Here is an 18,161-nt window from a genome sequence, read left to right on the forward strand (position 1 = left end):
CCTATATAATTACAGGTTCAGAACCAAGCTCTGACATATATACAGTAACACAACCAAGCTCAGTACATAATCACAGCACTAGAACCAAGCTCTGACATATATACAGCACCAGAACCAACCGCAGTCCATACATACAGCACTAGAACCAAGCCCGTACATATATACAGCACCAGAACAAACCTCAGTCCATAAATACAGCACCAGAACCAAGCTCAGTACATATATACATCCCCAGAACCAAACTCATTACATATATACAGCACCAAAACCAATCTCATACGTATATACAGCACCAGGACAAAGCTCAGTACTTACATACAGCATCAGAACTGAGATCAGTACATATATACAACACCAGAACAAATACAGCTCAATTTAGTGCAATCCCTGCCATATAGGTTTGTACGGCGTAAAACTACAGCTCCCAGCATGGCCCGAACAATGCTGCTTCACAAAAAAAAATCATACCGCCCATCATCTTGCTGCATATCATACAGTGTCTACAGTACTGATTAGAGGCAGAATAAACATTTACGTTAAGTGACTTACCGGTGACGTCTCAGATTCAAGTTCTTTTCTTCTCCCTCCGGTCCAGACGTCTATGATGGATTTCTCCCGGCCACAACCCATTTCTGCAGTTTTCAGCTCGGATGTCTTCAGCTTCTCACTTTTAAAACATTTCTGCACCTATAAATGAAGTTAAAATTCTCAACACCTCTAGATATAATAAAGCACCATACACTGCACCTCTAATAGCGCCATACACTGTGTCTCTGATTATAATAGTACCATACACTGTCACACACACCATGCCCCCTGTAAATAGTGCCCCCATAGCCCCCTGTAGATAGTGACCCCCATAGAGCCTCTGTAGATAGTGCCCTACATAGAAGCCCCTGTAGATAGTGTCCCACATACAGCCCTCTGTAGATAATGCCCACATATGGACTCCAGAGCTGCAAGGCAATAGTGCTAACCACTGAGCCACCGTGCTGCCCTACATATAGCTTCCCCTATAGATAGTGCTCCATGTATAGCCCACCTCTGTAGATAGTGCCTCACATATAGCTCCCCCTGTATATAGTGTCACACATATAGCCCACCCCTGTAGACAGTGCCCTACATATAGCCAACCTGTAGCTAGTGACCCACAGGTAACCCACCCCTGTATATAGTGTCCCACATATAGCCCACCCTTATAGAAAGTGCCCTAAAAAATAGCTCCCCTATAGATAGTGCTCTACATATAGCCCACACCTGTATAGTGTCTCACATATAGCTCCCCCTGTATATAGTGCCCCACATGTAGACCCCCTGTAGATAGTGGCCCACATATAGACCCCCCCTGTAGATAGTGGCCCACATCCCCACATATAGACCCCCCTGTATATAGTGGCCCATATATAGACCACCCCTGTATAGTGTCTCACATATAGCTCCCCCTGTATATAGTGCCCCACATATAGACCCCCTGTATAGTGTCTCACATATAGCTCCCCCTGTATATAGTGCCCCACATATAGACCCCCTGTAGATAGTGCCCCACATATAGACCCCCTGTAGATAGTGGCCCACATATAGACCCCCCCTGTAGATAGTGACCCACATATAGACCCCCCTGTAGATAGTGTCCCACATCACCACATATAGACCACCTGTAGATAGTGCCCCACATCCGCACATATAGACCTTCCTGTATATATAGTGGCCCCTTATAGATGACCCCCCCTGTAGATGGAGCCCCCACTATAGATAATGCCACTCACAGTTTTATTAGAAAAAAACAAAAAGATTTACATACTCTCATGATCCCATTCCCACGCAGTTCGATGGCAATGCAGACCTGCTCTCTTCTGAGCAGGTCTGCTGGAACTGAACGACGAGTCGTTCAATGATGCTGATTGGCAGGGCAGAATGACTTGCCCGGTTAATCAGCGCCTTTCAAGCACAGAAGTGACGCAATGATGTTAACGCGCCGCAAGCGTCGTTGAAAGGTGCTGATTGGTGGAGCAAGTCATTTTGCCCTGCCAATCAGCGTCATTGTAAGGAATGTGCCTGGCCATTCAGCGCTAATGCATGTATTTGGCTGTCGCTAGCACCGGGGCCCCCTCCGGTGCTAGCGACGCCTATGGGCATGAGAGGGCTGCTAACCATAACGGCTGCTAGCGGCGTCACCGGGCATATGGGAGGGGCGTGTCGGCTGGCGGCACGGGCCCCCTCAAGCCGTGGGCCCCATAGCAAACGCTACGGCTGCTACCGCGGTAGTTACACCACTGCCCGTGAGTACCGCAGATCTGACGGATACAGGTTTCACCTCAAGATACAGCTGCTCTGTATACAGAATACAAAGCGGCTGTATCTCAAAAAGTAAAAATTATTTTTAATAAAATGTATTTAGGAAGTTGCACCAATCACGATGATACACAGTTTTTTTTTTTTCATAAAATTATGTCAAAGGTGTACATATTTTTAATTCTACTAAGTAAGATATGTTTATGTTAATAAACAGTATTATGGACATTAAAGGCTTAATAAAGGTTGGACAACGTTAAAAATGATGGGTAGGTGGACAAATAAAATTAGCAATCACATTTAAAGAGACATGTTAGCATTTGATTGATGCCAAAAGATTTAAAGGGGTTTTCCCATAATCATTATTTATCACCTATCTACAGGATAGGTGATAGCTTAACGGTGGGGGTCCGACCACTGAGACCCCCACCGATTTCTTGGTTCCTGGGACCATCATACATTGTCGTTTACTTTCGGTTAAAATTATGTTGTTTTATCCATTCAAATTCTGTGTGAAGTTACTGCCACTAGGTGTCTCCCTTCCTGTAATTTGCTGTCCACCCCCTGTTGTCAAGCAAAATCCGTTCCTAGTTACAGAGCAGAGGAGATGGACTGCAGGAAGTGGGGGTGTGCCTCTTCACTGCCTGCCAGAAGTCTATGGAGAGGGGAGGGGTGCAGGAGTAGAGTGAAATACACAGGCACCGACACATTGCCAATAAAAATCTATGGAGAGGGGAGGGGGAGCTGGAAGACGGAGCAGAGTGAGGGAGTAGACATGGACACACTGCCCATACAAGTGTATGGAAAAGGAACTAGAGAGCAGCAAACTAAGAAAAACAGAGAAAGACGTGCTGCAGCTTCCTGGTAAGTGTTTTTTATCCCACCCCAGTGCTGGATTCACAGCTTCACTGCTCATTACTGCTGTATAATGGCCTCCATGCTGCTGCAGCTTCTATGTATATGTGAGAGATAGGAGAGCAGGATAGTTGTTAGGCTCTGCCCACTAGATCTGAACCAACTGAGAATTAGAGATACAACCTGCAGTGGTAAAAAAAATAAAAGAGCTCATTTGAAGTCATATAATGGCAGTAAATAGTGATATTCCTTATGTACACAGGCATGACAGCTTATTCTTAACCCCTTATCCCCTTCGCGCACACAGACGTGCTATTACGTCCGGGTGCGGGGGGTGATGCTTGGAGGGCGCTCATGCGCGGAGCGCGCCCCATATGCTGTGGGTGTCGGCTGTATTTTACAGCGGACACCCGGGACTAACAGCCGGGAGCAGCGATCGTGCTGTTCCTGGCTGTTTAACCTTCTCAAATGCTGCAGTTAATCGCGGCCGCAGCATCTGAGGCGTTGAAAAGATGGGGGAGGCCCCCTCTGACAGCTCACCCCCCCCCCGCAGTGAGATCGGGGCGTGATGACGGTTGTTATGGCAGCCAAGGGGCCTAATGAAGGTCCCGAGGGCTGCCTTCACTCTGCCTCTGTTAAGCCCTGCATTTGGCAGCACTTAACAGATGCCTGTAAAAGCTCGATATACTGCAATACATTAGTATTGCACTATATTGTACCAGCGAACTAACGATCGCTGGTTCAAGTCCCGTAGTGGAGCCAATAAAGTGTGTGAGAAAAAAGTAAAAAAAAAGTTTTTAGTACTGAAAAAAAATAAATATTAAAAGTTAAAAAAAAAACCTTTTGCCATTTTCCCCCTAAAGTAATGTAGAAAATAAAAAGTATACAAAATTGGTATTACTGCGATAAGTCTGAACTATTACAATATAGCGTTATTTAATGCGCACAGTGAACGCCGTAAGAAATAAAAATGTAAACCACCAAAATTGCTATTTTGTGGTCAACTTAGCGCTCAAATTTTTTTTTATAGAAAGTGATCAAAAAGTTCTATGTACCAAAAAATGGTACTGATAAAGCTACAGCTTGTCCCACAAAAAAAAAGCCCTCACACGGCTCAATCGGTGAAAAAATAAAAAAGTTATGGCTCTCAGAATGTGGCAACACAAACATTTTTTTTTTAACATAAAGTTTATTATCAATAAAAGTAGTAAAATATAAAAAAAAACCTATATAAATTTTCTATCACCGTAATCGTTTTGAGCCACAGATTTTTAGTTGGGCGTTACAAATAGGCTGTGATTCGGCGAGATATGCTATGCCTGACGACTGACACATTATTCCTCCATGTATTACACATAGTACCGACATCCCATGTACTATTCACAGCACTGACCGCAGGGGCGTAACTAGGAAAAACTGGGCCCCATAGCAAACTTTTGACTGGGCCCCCCCTCCCTGGGTATCACACAACCCCCCCTTGTAGATAGTGCCTCCCTATAGATTCCGCTACACAGCACCCCCTATAGATAGCACCATACAGCCCCCTGTAGATAACATCATACAGCCCCCCTGTAGATAACGTCATACAGCCCCCTTGTAGATAACGCCATACAGCTCTCCCCTGTAGATAACGCCATACAGCCCTCCCCCTGTAGATAACGCCATACAGCCCTCCCCTGTAGATAACGCCATACAGACCTCCCCTGTATATAACGCCATACAGCCCCCTGTAGATAACACCATACAGCCCTCCCCCTGTATATAACACCATACAGCCCTCCCCTGTAGATAACGCCATACAGCCCCCCCCCCTGTAGATAACGCCAGACAGCCCCCTGTAGATAACACCATACAGCTCTCCCCTTTAGATAACGCCATACAGCCCTCCCCTGTAGATAACGCCATACAGCCCTCCCCCTGTAGATAACGCCATACAGCCCTCCCCCTGTAGATAATTCCAGACAGCCCCCTGTAGATAACGCCATACAGCCCTCCCCTTTAGATAACGCCATACAGCCCCCCGTGTAGATAACGGCATACAGCCCTCCCCCTGTAGATAATGCCATACAGCCCTCCTCCTGTAGATAATGCCATACAGCCCTCTTCCTGTAGATAACGCCATACAGCCCTCCCCCTGTAGAAAACGCCATACAGCCCTCCCCCTGTAGATAACGCCATACAGCCCTCCCCTTTAGATAACGCCATACAGCCCCCCGTGTAGATAACGCCATACAGCCCTCCCCCTGTAGATAATGCCATACAGCCCTCCTCCTGTAGATAACGCCATACAGCCCTCCCCTGTAGATAACATCATACAGCCCCCCTGTAGATAACACCATACAGCCCTCCCCCTGTAGATAATGCCATACAGCCCCCTGTAGATAACACCATACAGCCCTCCCCTTTAGATAACGCCATACAGCCCTCCCCCTGTAGAAAACGTCATACAGCCACCTTGTAGATAACGCCATACAGCTCTCCCCTGTAGATAACGCCATACAGCCCTCCCCCTGTATATAACACCATACAGCCCTCCCCTGTAGATAACGCCATACAGCCCCCCCTGTAGATAACGCCAGACAGCCCCCTGTAGATAACACCATACAGCTCTCCCCTTTAGATAACGCCATACAGCCCTCCCCTGTAGATAACGCCATACAGCCCTCCCCCTGTAGATAATTCCAGACAGCCCCCTGTAGATAACGCCATACAGCCCTCCCCTTTAGATAACGCCATACAGCCCCCCGTGTAGATAACGGCATACAGCCCTCCCCCTGTAGATAATGCCATACAGCCCTCCTCCTGTAGATAATGCCATACAGCCCTCTTCCTGTAGATAACGCCATACAGCCCTCCCCCTGTAGAAAACGCCATACAGCCCTCCCCTGTAGATAACGCCATACAGCCCTCCCCCTGTAGATAATGCCATACAGCCCTCCCCCTGTAGATAATTCCAGACAGCCCCCTGTAGATAACGCCATACAGCCCTCACCTTTAGATAACGCCATACAGCCCCCCGTGTAGATAACGGCATACAGCCCTCCCCCTGTAGATAATGCCATACAGCCCTCTTCCTGTAGATAACGCCATACAGCCCTCCCCCTGTAGAAAATGCCATACAGCCCTCCCCCTGTAGATAACGCCATACAGCCCTCCCCCTGTAGATAACGCCATACAGCCCTCCCCTTTAGATAACGCCATACAGCCCCCCGTGTAGATAACGCCATACAGCCCTCCCCCTGTAGATAATGCCATACAGCCCTCCTCCTGTAGATAACGCCATACAGCCCTCCCCTGTAGATAACGTCATACAGCCCCCCCTGTAGATAATACCATACAGCCCTCCCCCTGTAGATAATGCCATACAGCCCCCTGTAGATAACACCATACAGCCCTCCCCTTTAGATAACGCCATACAGCCCTCCCCCTGTAGAAAACGTCATACAGCCCCCTTGTACATAACGCCATACAGCCCTCCCCTGTAGATAACGCCATAGAGCCCTTCCCCTGTAGATAACGCCATACAGCCCTCCCCTGTAGATAACGCCATACAGACCTCCCCTGTATATAACGCCATACAGCCCCCTGTAGATAACACCATACAGCCCTCCCCCTGTATATAACACCATACAGCCCTCCCCTGTAGATAACGCCATACAGCCCTCCCCCTGTAGATAACGCCATACAGCCCCCCCCCTGTAGATAACGCCAGACAGCCCCCTGTAGATAACACCATACAGCTCTCCCCTTTAGATAACGCCATACAGCCCTCCCCCTGTAGATAATTCCAGACAGCCCCCTGTAGATAACGCCATACAGCCCTCCCCTTTAGATAACGCCATACAGCCCCCCGTGTAGATAACGGCATACAGCCCTCCCCCTGTAGATAATGCCATACAGCCCTCCTCCTGTAGATAATGCCATACAGCCCTCTTCCTGTAGATAACGCCATACAGCCCTCCCCCTGTAGAAAAACGCCATACAGCCCTCCCCCTGTAGATAACGCCATACAGCCCTCCCCCTGTAGATAACGCCATACAGCCCTCCCCTTTAGATAACGCCATACAGCCCCCCGTGTAGATAACGCCATACAGCTCTCCCCCTGTAGATAATGCCATACAGCCCTCCTCCTGTAGATAACGCCATACAGCCCTCCCCTGTAGATAACGTCATACAGCCCCCCCTGTAGATAACACCATACAGCCCTCCCCCTGTAGATAATGCCATACAGCCCCCTGTAGATAACACCATACAGCCCTCCCCTTTAGATAACGCCATACAGCCCTCCCCCTGTAGAAAACGCCATGCAGCCCTCCCCCTGTAGATAACGCCATACAGCCCTCCCCTGTAGATAACGCCATACAGCCCTCTCCCTGTAGATAACGCCATACAGCCCCCCGTGTAGATAACGCCATACAGCCCTCCCCCTGTATATAACGCCATACAGCCCTCCTCCTGTAGATAACGCCATACAGCCCTTCCCCTGTAGAAAATGCCATACAGCCCTCCCCCTGTAGATAACACCATAGAGCCCTCCCCCTGTAGATAATGCCATACAGCCCCCTGTAGATAACGCCAAACAGCCCTCCCCCTGTAGATAACGTTATACAGCCCTCCCCCTGTAGATAACGCCATACAGCCCTCCCCCTGTAGATAATGCCATACAGCCCTCCCCTGTAGGTAACGCCATGTAGCCCCCCCGCAAAAAAAACGGCCTATAGTTTGTCTTACAAAAGACATGCATCCCCTGTCCACATGATAGGGGATACATGTGTGATCGCTGGCAGCGATAAGGAGAACAGGGGACCGAAAGTCCCCCGAAGTTCTTCCATGATAAACCTCGGACTTCCGGGGTCTGCGCAATTCAATAAAAAGGAAAGGAGCGTTGGTCACGCATGCGCACAAGCGCGACCGGTGCACGATTCATTTCTATGGAGCTGCCGACAGACTCCGGAAGTCTGAGGTTTGTCATGGAGAACTTCGAGGGACTTTCGGTCCCCTGTTCTCCTTATCGCTGGGCGTCCCAGCGATCCGACGTGTCCCCTATCCCGTGGATAGGGGATGCATGTCTTTTGTAGGAACAACCCCTTCAGTGGCGTCGTGCTGTACCAGCCATAGCGGCTGCTAGCGGAGCCTCCAGCCATGGGAGGGGGGCCCATGCCCACTAATGCTGTGGGACCCGTAGCAGCCGCTACGGCTGCTACATCTGTAGTTACGCCACTGACTGACCCCCATTCATCACATTTATTTTTTATTACATTATCACACACAGTTTTGACACTTTTATACCACACACAGTTCTTTTATACCATACATTCACACTTTGTACTACACTAATACTGACACCCATTTATCGCACGCTTGTGAGCACTTAGTTGCCACTCCCCTCAAGACTAGTGGGAGTGGCTATCACTATTTAATGCACTCTCCTTCTGAAGCATTTTTTACCTGCCTGCGTCCTGCTGGGAACGGGTTTTCACCTACCCACTTAGTAAGTATGGACTTTTCTGTGTTTTTGAAGTTTTTCTATGTCCCATTTTTTCTGCTGGTGTTTATCAATAAAAGTAGTAAAATATAAAAAAACCTATATAAATTTTCTATAACCGTAATCGTATTGAGCCACAGAATAAAGATAAGTTGTCATTTTTACTGCACGGTGCAAGCCGTAAAAACTAAACCCAAAAAACAATTAAGGAATCTCAGTTTTTTCCAACTTCAGCCCGCAAATAATTTTTTTCAGTTTCCCAGTACATTATATGGAACTATAAATGGTACCAAAAGAAACTACAACTCCTCCTGCAAAACATAAGCCCTCACACCACTTTATTGACGGAAAAATAAAAAAGTTATAGCTCTTGGAATACGGGGAGTGAAAAACAAAAATCAAAAATAGCTTTGTCCCTAAGGGGTTAATGACCAGACCTGAACCAGTTTTGTAATTTGCTTTACTGTGCACCGCCTGTTTGCCATCGATTTTTGCCATCCTTCTCGATCTCTTCTCGTCTTCAAGTGGTTTATGTCCACAGGTTTCCCTTTTGCTGGATGTTTTTCCTCAATCCCACCATTCTCGGTATATGCTTGACACCATCACACAAGAAAACCCCACAAAGTTGGCAATGTTGAAATACTGGCCCCTTGCTAGTCTAGATGACCATGCCTTATTTGAAGTCGCTCAGATCACTCTGTTTTCACATTCTAATGTGGATTCACACTGAAACTGATTCATGGTAAACTTGCTCACTTGATTTAGGCTGTACTCTGGGGTCACGTGCCTATTTTCCATACAGGGAAGCTCTAATTGTGAAAGGGCAGGTGTCTCTAATAAAGTGGCCATTCAGTGTATGCAGGGGAAGACCATGACAAGAGGTCCCATGTGTAAAAACAGAATATAAATCTCTTATGTTTCCCCAACATTTAATTTGATGACCACTAGACATAGACCACCTTATTCATGGCTATCCCGAAAATCCCTTACTGATATGACAATCCACCATTAACTGTGAGATACCCCAATGTTTAAGAAATTGTATCTTCTATTGTGAAAACAACCTTTGCTTTAGTAGCAATATTATTAGATAATATTTACTCACAATATGGTTAATTAAAAGATCTCTAATTATATGCCTCATCATGTGAAAGCAGCTTTACTGCAAAATATTGTCTGTATGATTTTTTTTAATGACCCTCTCTATATGTGTGTCTATATTGTACTGGAACGGTACTCTAAATATCAGCACTGCGCAATATAAGGGTATATTTTATTATATATTTGGTGACTATGAGTACAGAGTGAATAGGAAAACAATGCATGTGCTCAATACATAAAAATATTCTGCACATGAACAGTAGTAGCTCTCGATTTCCTTGTGTTGTTCAGATATTTTTCTCAGGGGTTATTTACCCTTGGCAGATTTGTTGCAGAAATTCCTGCGACTGAAATTCTGTTTATTTCCTTTGAATGGGATTGTTTCTGCAGAATGCACAAGGATTTCTGCAAACCACATTTAGAGTAAAGGAACAATCTCAGACATTTCTGCATCTGTCGTGTATGATTATACCTTAGATTGCTGGCAATAAAACAGATAAAGTTAGCTGAAGTATGAGGATAACTGCAAATCTTTTCACATGATCTATATATTATTTGGAGCTGCTTTATTTTTGTGCTTAATGTTCCAGCCATGCAGTGTACTAATAACTTTTCTCATGTAGGCATGTCCATTCTAGTATTACATGCTGGATGAGAGTTCTATGAATCCAGGATGCTGCTGCCTTCACTAGCTTACATGTATCTGCACAGCTTAATTCCTGTACTGTTTCCTCCTTCAGCCCATGAGGGATCTCTTCTCTCCTTAACTGAGGATTGTGTGAACCCTCCTTCCTCCTCCTACAGAGTCTGATTTGTGTTGCACAGATGTGTTACCTCCCTGATGACTTGGGTGCTTTTCCCCCTCCACACTCTGATCTGCAGTGCAGTGGCATAGCTGTAGGCTAATGGGCCCTGGTGTAAAAGTTTAGAACTATTTTGTAATGAAAAATTATAGAAACTATGACGGACATGCCATGTGACGGAGTGGTCATTTCCGTTGTTATATACAAAGTTAGACCTAATTTTCTATATAAAAAACAGTATATCTATATATAAACTTTAAAATAGTTCTCAGAGGTGAACATATATTTTAATAAATAGAATTAAATAATTATTACATTTAATCAAAATACACTTTTTGTCAATGTTCACACACATTTAAAATCCTGATTAAAAAAAAGTAGACATACAATAAAATATAATTATTAACCTATCTTTTGTTCACTCTCATCAGATGTATCCCTGGGTGTCAGATTTGCCAGCAGCTTGTCCGGTAAGTATTGAGGCATCATTAATACTGTATGGTATGTGTAGATCTCCTTTCTGGGCCTTTCTAGGTTACTTGAACACACATAGAATATTTATATTAGTGTTTATCAACAGGTGTTGCTGTGGCCGTCTGATCAAAGAACATAGACTTGTTGCTGAAAATGCTGGCATAAGTCTTACAGATGATCAAAACGAGTCAGCAGCTTGGACAGTGGAGACGCACACAGTGAAAAGTCCTACAAATGCATATGGCACCATTGACTTTCAAGGTGGTTCACAAGGCTGCAAAGCCAAGGTAAATACATTTGTTTAAATCATTCCTTAGAGGAATCATAAATAACCAAGGAAATGTATTATATTATAACAGGATAATAGACCAAATAGACTAAATTCTAATGATACTCAAATAAGACAAATATATTGCAGACACGATTTACAGTTTTTGTTTACAAGTCATTGACTACAAATAAATGTCTTACGATCTCTTTTAGTTTGTTAGATTATCTTGTGACAGTAAGATTGAAGATATACTTCACCTCATGGTCAATGAATGGAAAATGCAACTTCCAAAACTGCTTATTTCTGTACATGGTGGTACACAGAAATTTGACCTTCACCCTCGTATTAAAGATGCACTGTCCAAGGGACTTGCTAAAGCCGCAGAAACCACAAAAGCTTGGATATTGACAGGAGGAGTGAATAATGGTAACTGATCAGACACAATTGCAGAATTGTTGGTGCAGGACTATAGTATGCAAAAGCTTTACATTGGGCTGGCTGCCTGCCTTATATCTACAGCTTTTTCATTATAGGTGTTGCTGAACATATTGGGAATGCTTTGAAGGACCACACTTCCTATCTGTGCCATAAGGTGTGCACCATTGGAATAACGCCATGGGGTTTAATTGATGGTAGACAGGATTTGAGTGGAAGAAATGTAAGCCAAAAATCTCCAACATTTCAAATTCTTTTTTTTTTTTTCTTGAATTTGAAGTTTTAACTGTGCTTTGTTTTCTTAAAGGTTGTAGCTCCATATCAGACATTACTGAAGCCTCTCAGCAAACTCCATTTACTCAACAGCACTCACTCCCATTTCATCTTGGTGGATGATGGAACAGTTGGACAATATGGAGCAGACATTCGTATACGACAGGAACTAGAAAGCAGAATCTCTCTGCAGCAAATTCATGCAAGTAAGTGTTTTTCCTTTATGTAGTTACACAATTCTCAATGTAGAATCTGCTTTGACATTGTAAATTACTGGTAACTTCTGTGTTTCAACTGGCTTAACAATAAATTATAGATAGAATATATACAATTTTATTTATTAAGGACATTTTATGAAATGCTAAAATGCAATATATTTTTTAGGGACTGGCAAGCGAATACCAATTGTAGCTCTAATACTAGAAGGTGGTCCCAATACTATCCCTACCGTCTATGAGTATCTTCAACAAACACCTCCGGTGCCAGTTGTAGTGTGTGAAGGGAGTGGCAGAGCAGCAGACCTCCTGGCATTTGTTTATAAGCAGACAGAGAGTCAAGGGTAAGATAATAATTTATATCACTGTGAAAAATAGTGAAAAACAGTCATGATGATTATTAAATTACGCCATTAATATTGTGTTCCTCATTTATTCCTAGAACTCTTTTAGAGGGTGTACAATCTGATGTCATAGCCATCATAAAGAAAATGTTCAGCCTCAATCAGAGTGAAGCTATCCACATGTTCTACACTTTAATGGCCTGCATGAAGACCAAGCACCTTGTGAGTTCAGTGATGCTTTGTAGTTGTTCTCTGCCCTGAGGGTCTTGAACAGGGGACCTCCCTCTGTTAATTAAGAATTCCCTAATAGAGTGTTTCAAAATATAATAGGGTGCTTTGCAAATTTAAATTATGTATATATACATATATATATATATATATATATATATATATATATATATATATATATATATATATACAAATCTTGCCATTTACTTCCATTTTTTTTGCATCTTATGAATTCTATGTTTCCTTTAATTTATAAATTATGAATAGTAGCAGTCAGAATATACAACAGTCACAAATATTGTAGTAGTGTGTAGCCACAAAAAGTAATTCAAGAGCATCTCACGTGCTGGTGGAGCTGTCTTATCTGTGCCTTACACAAAACATATTGGTTTTTTTAAAATATGGTCCTTGTAATTCTTCAGGTCCCCTGCGGGGGTGTTACAGGGGAAATAAGCACTTTCTGAAGGGTTCCCCTGCAGATTACAGCAGATGGATGGGAGACCCAGCATTTGCGATCTACCAATACACTGGCTTATCTTTCCTCACTCTGTGGACTGGTCAATTTTTTTCTTTATTTAAATTGAAATGTGCCTTTTCTATCTTCTACCTAACTTACTCTTCCTCTGTTCTGGTTACAAATGTTCAATAAAAGTAATTGAAACAAATCATATTTATTAACTCCCATCTGCCTAGTTATATATCTTTGGATATGTACAGTATAATACAAACAATTAATAAACCACATATATCAACAATGGGGAGCTCTCGAATGGTCTCAGAATCACCATATTTTTTGCAATATGATACCTTTCTAATATACATTTTAACAATGTGTGAAGCTAATTTATGCTAGATATATTTATTGTTTGTTGTAGATAACTATATTCCACGCTGGGCCCGAAGAACAACAAGATATTGATGTTGCAATCCTTACATCACTGTTAAAAAGTCGGTATCAAATCCAATTTTCATTATTGTCGTCAGGCTTTATATGACAATGTTTGCGCTGTGAGCAAAATATTTGCATATAGTACATGTGTGTGGCTATATATAGATGTGTACATGTCCTAATTTTCCAAATTTAATTTAAGTGAGATGCAAGATGTTCCAGTTAAATGATACGTTCCTGCAATTTGCATGGTGGGGCTGTGAACATAAACATTTTATTTGCAAAGCCTGACTTGGCTTTCCTCATATTATTTCAGTTACTTATATAGCACCAACATATTCCAAAGTGCTGCACAGAAGTTGTACTTACGTCCCCAGTAGGGGTTAACAATCGAAATAACCTGTCAGTAAGATGTTTTTTTGTAGTGTGGGAGTAAACCAGGGCACCTGATGGAAACACACACAAACACGGGGAGAACGTACAAACTACATGCAGATGTTGTCATTGGTTGGATTCAAACCCAGGACGAGCGAGGACACATCGGCACCAGGTGACAGAGGCTACATCGACTTACCTGCAAACGCCGATGCTGCTGCAGAATCAACTGTAGCTTCTGTCGCCTGGTGCCGATGTGTCCTCGCTCGTCCGACACGATGCAGGACCTGGGGCAGGAAGTGACGTCACAGCGTGATCTCTCAAGAACACGCTGTGTGTCTGTGCACTGCCAGAAGCTGGGTGTTAACGAAGAGAATTGGATGATGCTGATTCGTCCGCATCATACACTTCTATTCACAACGCCCAGCTAGTAAAACAAGTAAAAACGCCCAGATGTACATACACAATACACGCCCAGTTGTACTTAACTTTAAACACACCCAGTTGTACTTAAAGAGGCTCTGTCACCAGATTTTGCAACCCCTATCTGCTATTGCAGCAGAAAGGCACTGCAATGTAGATTACAGTAACGTTTTTATTTTTAAAAAACGAGCATTTTTGGCCAAGTTATGACCATTTTTGTATTTATGCAAATGAGGCTTGCAAAAGTCCAAGTGGGCGTGTTTAAAGTAAAAGTCCAAGTGGGCATGTATTATGTGCGTACATCGGGGCGTTTTTACTACTTTTACTAGCTGGGCGTTCTGACGAGAAGTATCATCCACTTCTCTTCAGAACGCCCAGCTTCTGGCAGTGCAGACACACAGCGTGTTCTCGAGAGATCACGCTGTGACGTCACTCACTTCCTGCCCCAGGTCCTGCATCATGTCGGACGAGCGAGGACACATCGGCACCAGAGGCTACCGTTGATTCTACAGCAGCATCGGCGTTTGCAGGTAAGTCGATGTAGCTACTTACCTGCAAACGCTGATGCTGCTGCAGAATCAACTGTAGCCTCTGGTGCCGATGTGGCCGACACGATGCAGGACCTGGGGCAGGAAGTGAGTGACGTCACAGCGTGATCTCTCGAGAACACGCTGTGTGTCTGCACTGCCAGAAGCTGGGCGTTCTGAAGAGAAGTGGATGATACTGCTCGTCAGAACGCCCAGCTAGTAAAAGTAGCAAAAACGCCCCGATGTACGCACATAATACACGCCCACTTGGACTTTTACTTTAAACACAACCACTTGGACTTTTGCAAGCCTCATTTGCATAAATAAAAAAATGGTCATAACTTGGCCAAAAATGCTAATTTTTTAAAAATAAAAACGTTACTGTAATCTACATTGCAGCGCCTATCTGCTGCAATAGCAGATAGGGGTTGCAAAATCTGGTGACAGAGCCTCTTTAAGAAAGGCTCATTTGCATAAATATAAAAATGCTCATAACTTGGCCAAAAATTCTCGTTTAAAAAAAAACCAAAACGTTACTGTTATCTACATTGCAGCGCCGATCTTCTGCAATAGGAGATAGGGGTTTGAAAATCTGGTGACAGAGCCTCTTTAAGCTGTGTGTGGCGTAGACAGAGGGCCACTGTGATTCCTAGAGCCCACATACACCTCGAGCTGGCACTGCAGCATGCATCAGACTGCCACAGACAGTGATTCATCGATTAGGTTCCAATTTAATGGCTGTCTCCTTGCTGTATGAAGTTTGATTTACGCTATTGCCAACATTACACTTAAAATATGCTGATACATTGACAAACTGATATAGTCATTTTAATGTAAAGTTACACAACTTTTTTTTCTTTGCTTTCAGGTACAAATGTGTCTCCATATGATCAGCTTGTTCTGGCCTTGGCCTGGGACAGAGTAGATATTGCCAAAAATTATATTTTTATACATGGACAACAGTGGTTGGTATGTATACATTATAAATCTATGAATATGAATAAAAATCATGCTAAGTGTATTTACTCATCTGCATAGTTTTAGGCTGACATAAAACATACTATTACTTTTTACTAAGTTTATAATAAACTAATTTACGATTCATTGCAACAGACGGCACCACTGGAACAAGCCATGATGGATGCGCTTGTAATGGACAGAGTGGCATTTGTCCAACTTCTCATAGAGCATGGCGTCAGTATGCACAGGTTTCTAACAATCCCCAGGCTGGAGGAATTGTACAATGCAGTAAGTACTCAGAATTTCACAACACTATAATATATAGCAGACGCTATAATTAAGAAAATGGGTTTTCTTGATGACAATGCGAAATTATACCAATATCCGTTTGATGACTTGGGTTTTATATAACGCACATAAAATATATAGTTCCTTGCAAAATGTTTTCACATGTGGTGCATTGTGAAAGTATTCAAACCCCCCTCCCCCATCGTGTTTTTTCTGTTTGGTGGCATCACAACCTGTATTAAAATAGATTTTTAATTTGATTTTATGTAATGGACTTGACAAAAAAGTTAAAATTGTTACAGTGGAATAGAAAAAAAAGACCTAGTTTAAAAAAAAATATATAACAACAACAACAACACTAAACTGAAAAGTTATGAGTGCTTATGTATTCATCCCCTTTGTTATGAAACCCCTAAATATTGTCTGATCAACGAATTAACTTCACAAGTCACGTAATTGGTTGAATAAGGTCCCCCTTTGTGCAAAGTGTCACATGACCTGTCACATGACATCAGTATAAATACACCTGCTCTGAAAGGCCCCTGAGTCTACATCACCACTAAGCAAATAACATGAAGACCAAGGAGCTCTCCAAACAGGTCAGAGACAAAGTTGTGAAGTTTAGATCAAACTTTGAATATCCCACGGAGCACCATTAAAGAGGCTCTGTCACCAGATTATAAAATCCCTATCTCCTATTGCATGTGATTGGCGCTGCAATGTAGATAACAGTAAAGTTTTTTGTTTTTTTTTTTTAAAACAATCATTTTTGCCCAGGTTATGAGCAATTTTAGATTTATGCAAATGAGCTTTTCAATGGACAACTGGGCGTGTTTTCTCGTTTTACCAACTGGGCATGTATTGTGTTTTTACCAACTGGGCGTGTTTTCTCGTTTTACCAACTGGGCGTTGTGAATAGAAGTGTATGACGCGGACAAATCAGCGTCATACACTTTTAAAGCTACACTGGAGGGGTTTACCGGGAAACATTTAAATGTCTTGGAATGGTCAAGTCAAAGCCCAGACTACAATCCAAGTGAGAATCTGGGGCGTGAATTTAAGACTGTGCAGGTATTGCAGTGCTGTCCCGTTCAAGTGAATAAGACAGTGCTGCAATAACGCGCACAGCCGCTATGAAAGTAACGGCATGTGCACGTACAAACAAAAATTAAACCAATGAAACGAACGCCGTGGCCCTTTCAAACTGCTGATCAGCGAGGGTGCTGAGAGTCAGATCCCCCCCGATCTTATATTTATGGCCTATCCCAGGGATAAGCCATGAATTTGAAAATCACAGATAACCCCTTCAATTATTATTTGTGTCACAGTAAAATATATTTTCCACCCTCAAAGTGGTAGGCATGTTTTGTAAATCAAATGGCACAAACCCCCCAAAAATTCATTTTAAGTCAAGAATGTAATGCAAGAAAACAATAAAAACACCAAGCAGGTGGAATACTTTCGCAAGGCACTCTATATATTTTGTTCAAAGCCCCTACCAATACCTTTTCTGGTTCATGTTTGAATATGTTGATCACCAAAAATGTCTCCATAAAAGTAGTTTCCATTTAATCGTAACCTGGTACACACTGATGGGTTAAGTCAATTTTCTCACTTTGTAGGACTTTCTCTAATCAGTCCATTGGTTCATTTCAGAAGAAGATCCTTATACTCTTTTGTTGATATTTTCACATTTTCCCTCGTATATTAGTAGCACATCTGCTAAAATTTAATTTACTCATTTATACAAGATTTCCACATCAAACAAGAATTTCAAATCATGGCTTGCATCCTCTGGCCTCACAGTATTTCAGTTTAGGCACATATGGTATATCTAAATATCTCCACCTTTAGATACATCAATTTATAATACGATATATACAAAGATATTTTGTATGGAAGACTATGCTGCTCTTGGACTGA

General features: G+C 43.0%; 1 protein-coding gene across 1 annotated transcript in view; it reads left to right on the forward strand.

The window, feature by feature from the left end:
• LOC142750442 (transient receptor potential cation channel subfamily M member 7-like) overlaps window positions 1–18,161 on the forward strand; it is a 94,850-nt gene that overhangs the window by 8,951 nt on the left and 67,738 nt on the right. Inside the window, exons 6-15 of the mRNA XM_075859443.1 lie at window positions 10,968–11,006; window positions 11,117–11,297; window positions 11,494–11,707; window positions 11,815–11,939; window positions 12,024–12,195; window positions 12,374–12,548; window positions 12,647–12,770; window positions 13,652–13,724; window positions 15,859–15,959; window positions 16,104–16,238. Of these exons, the coding sequence (XP_075715558.1) occupies window positions 10,968–11,006; window positions 11,117–11,297; window positions 11,494–11,707; window positions 11,815–11,939; window positions 12,024–12,195; window positions 12,374–12,548; window positions 12,647–12,770; window positions 13,652–13,724; window positions 15,859–15,959; window positions 16,104–16,238 (1,339 nt within the window). The remainder of the gene's footprint in view (window positions 1–10,967; window positions 11,007–11,116; window positions 11,298–11,493; window positions 11,708–11,814; window positions 11,940–12,023; window positions 12,196–12,373; window positions 12,549–12,646; window positions 12,771–13,651; window positions 13,725–15,858; window positions 15,960–16,103; window positions 16,239–18,161) is intronic.

This window comes from Rhinoderma darwinii, chromosome 3, assembly GCF_050947455.1.
Source record: "Rhinoderma darwinii isolate aRhiDar2 chromosome 3, aRhiDar2.hap1, whole genome shotgun sequence".
NCBI lineage: Eukaryota > Metazoa > Chordata > Amphibia > Anura > Rhinodermatidae > Rhinoderma > Rhinoderma darwinii.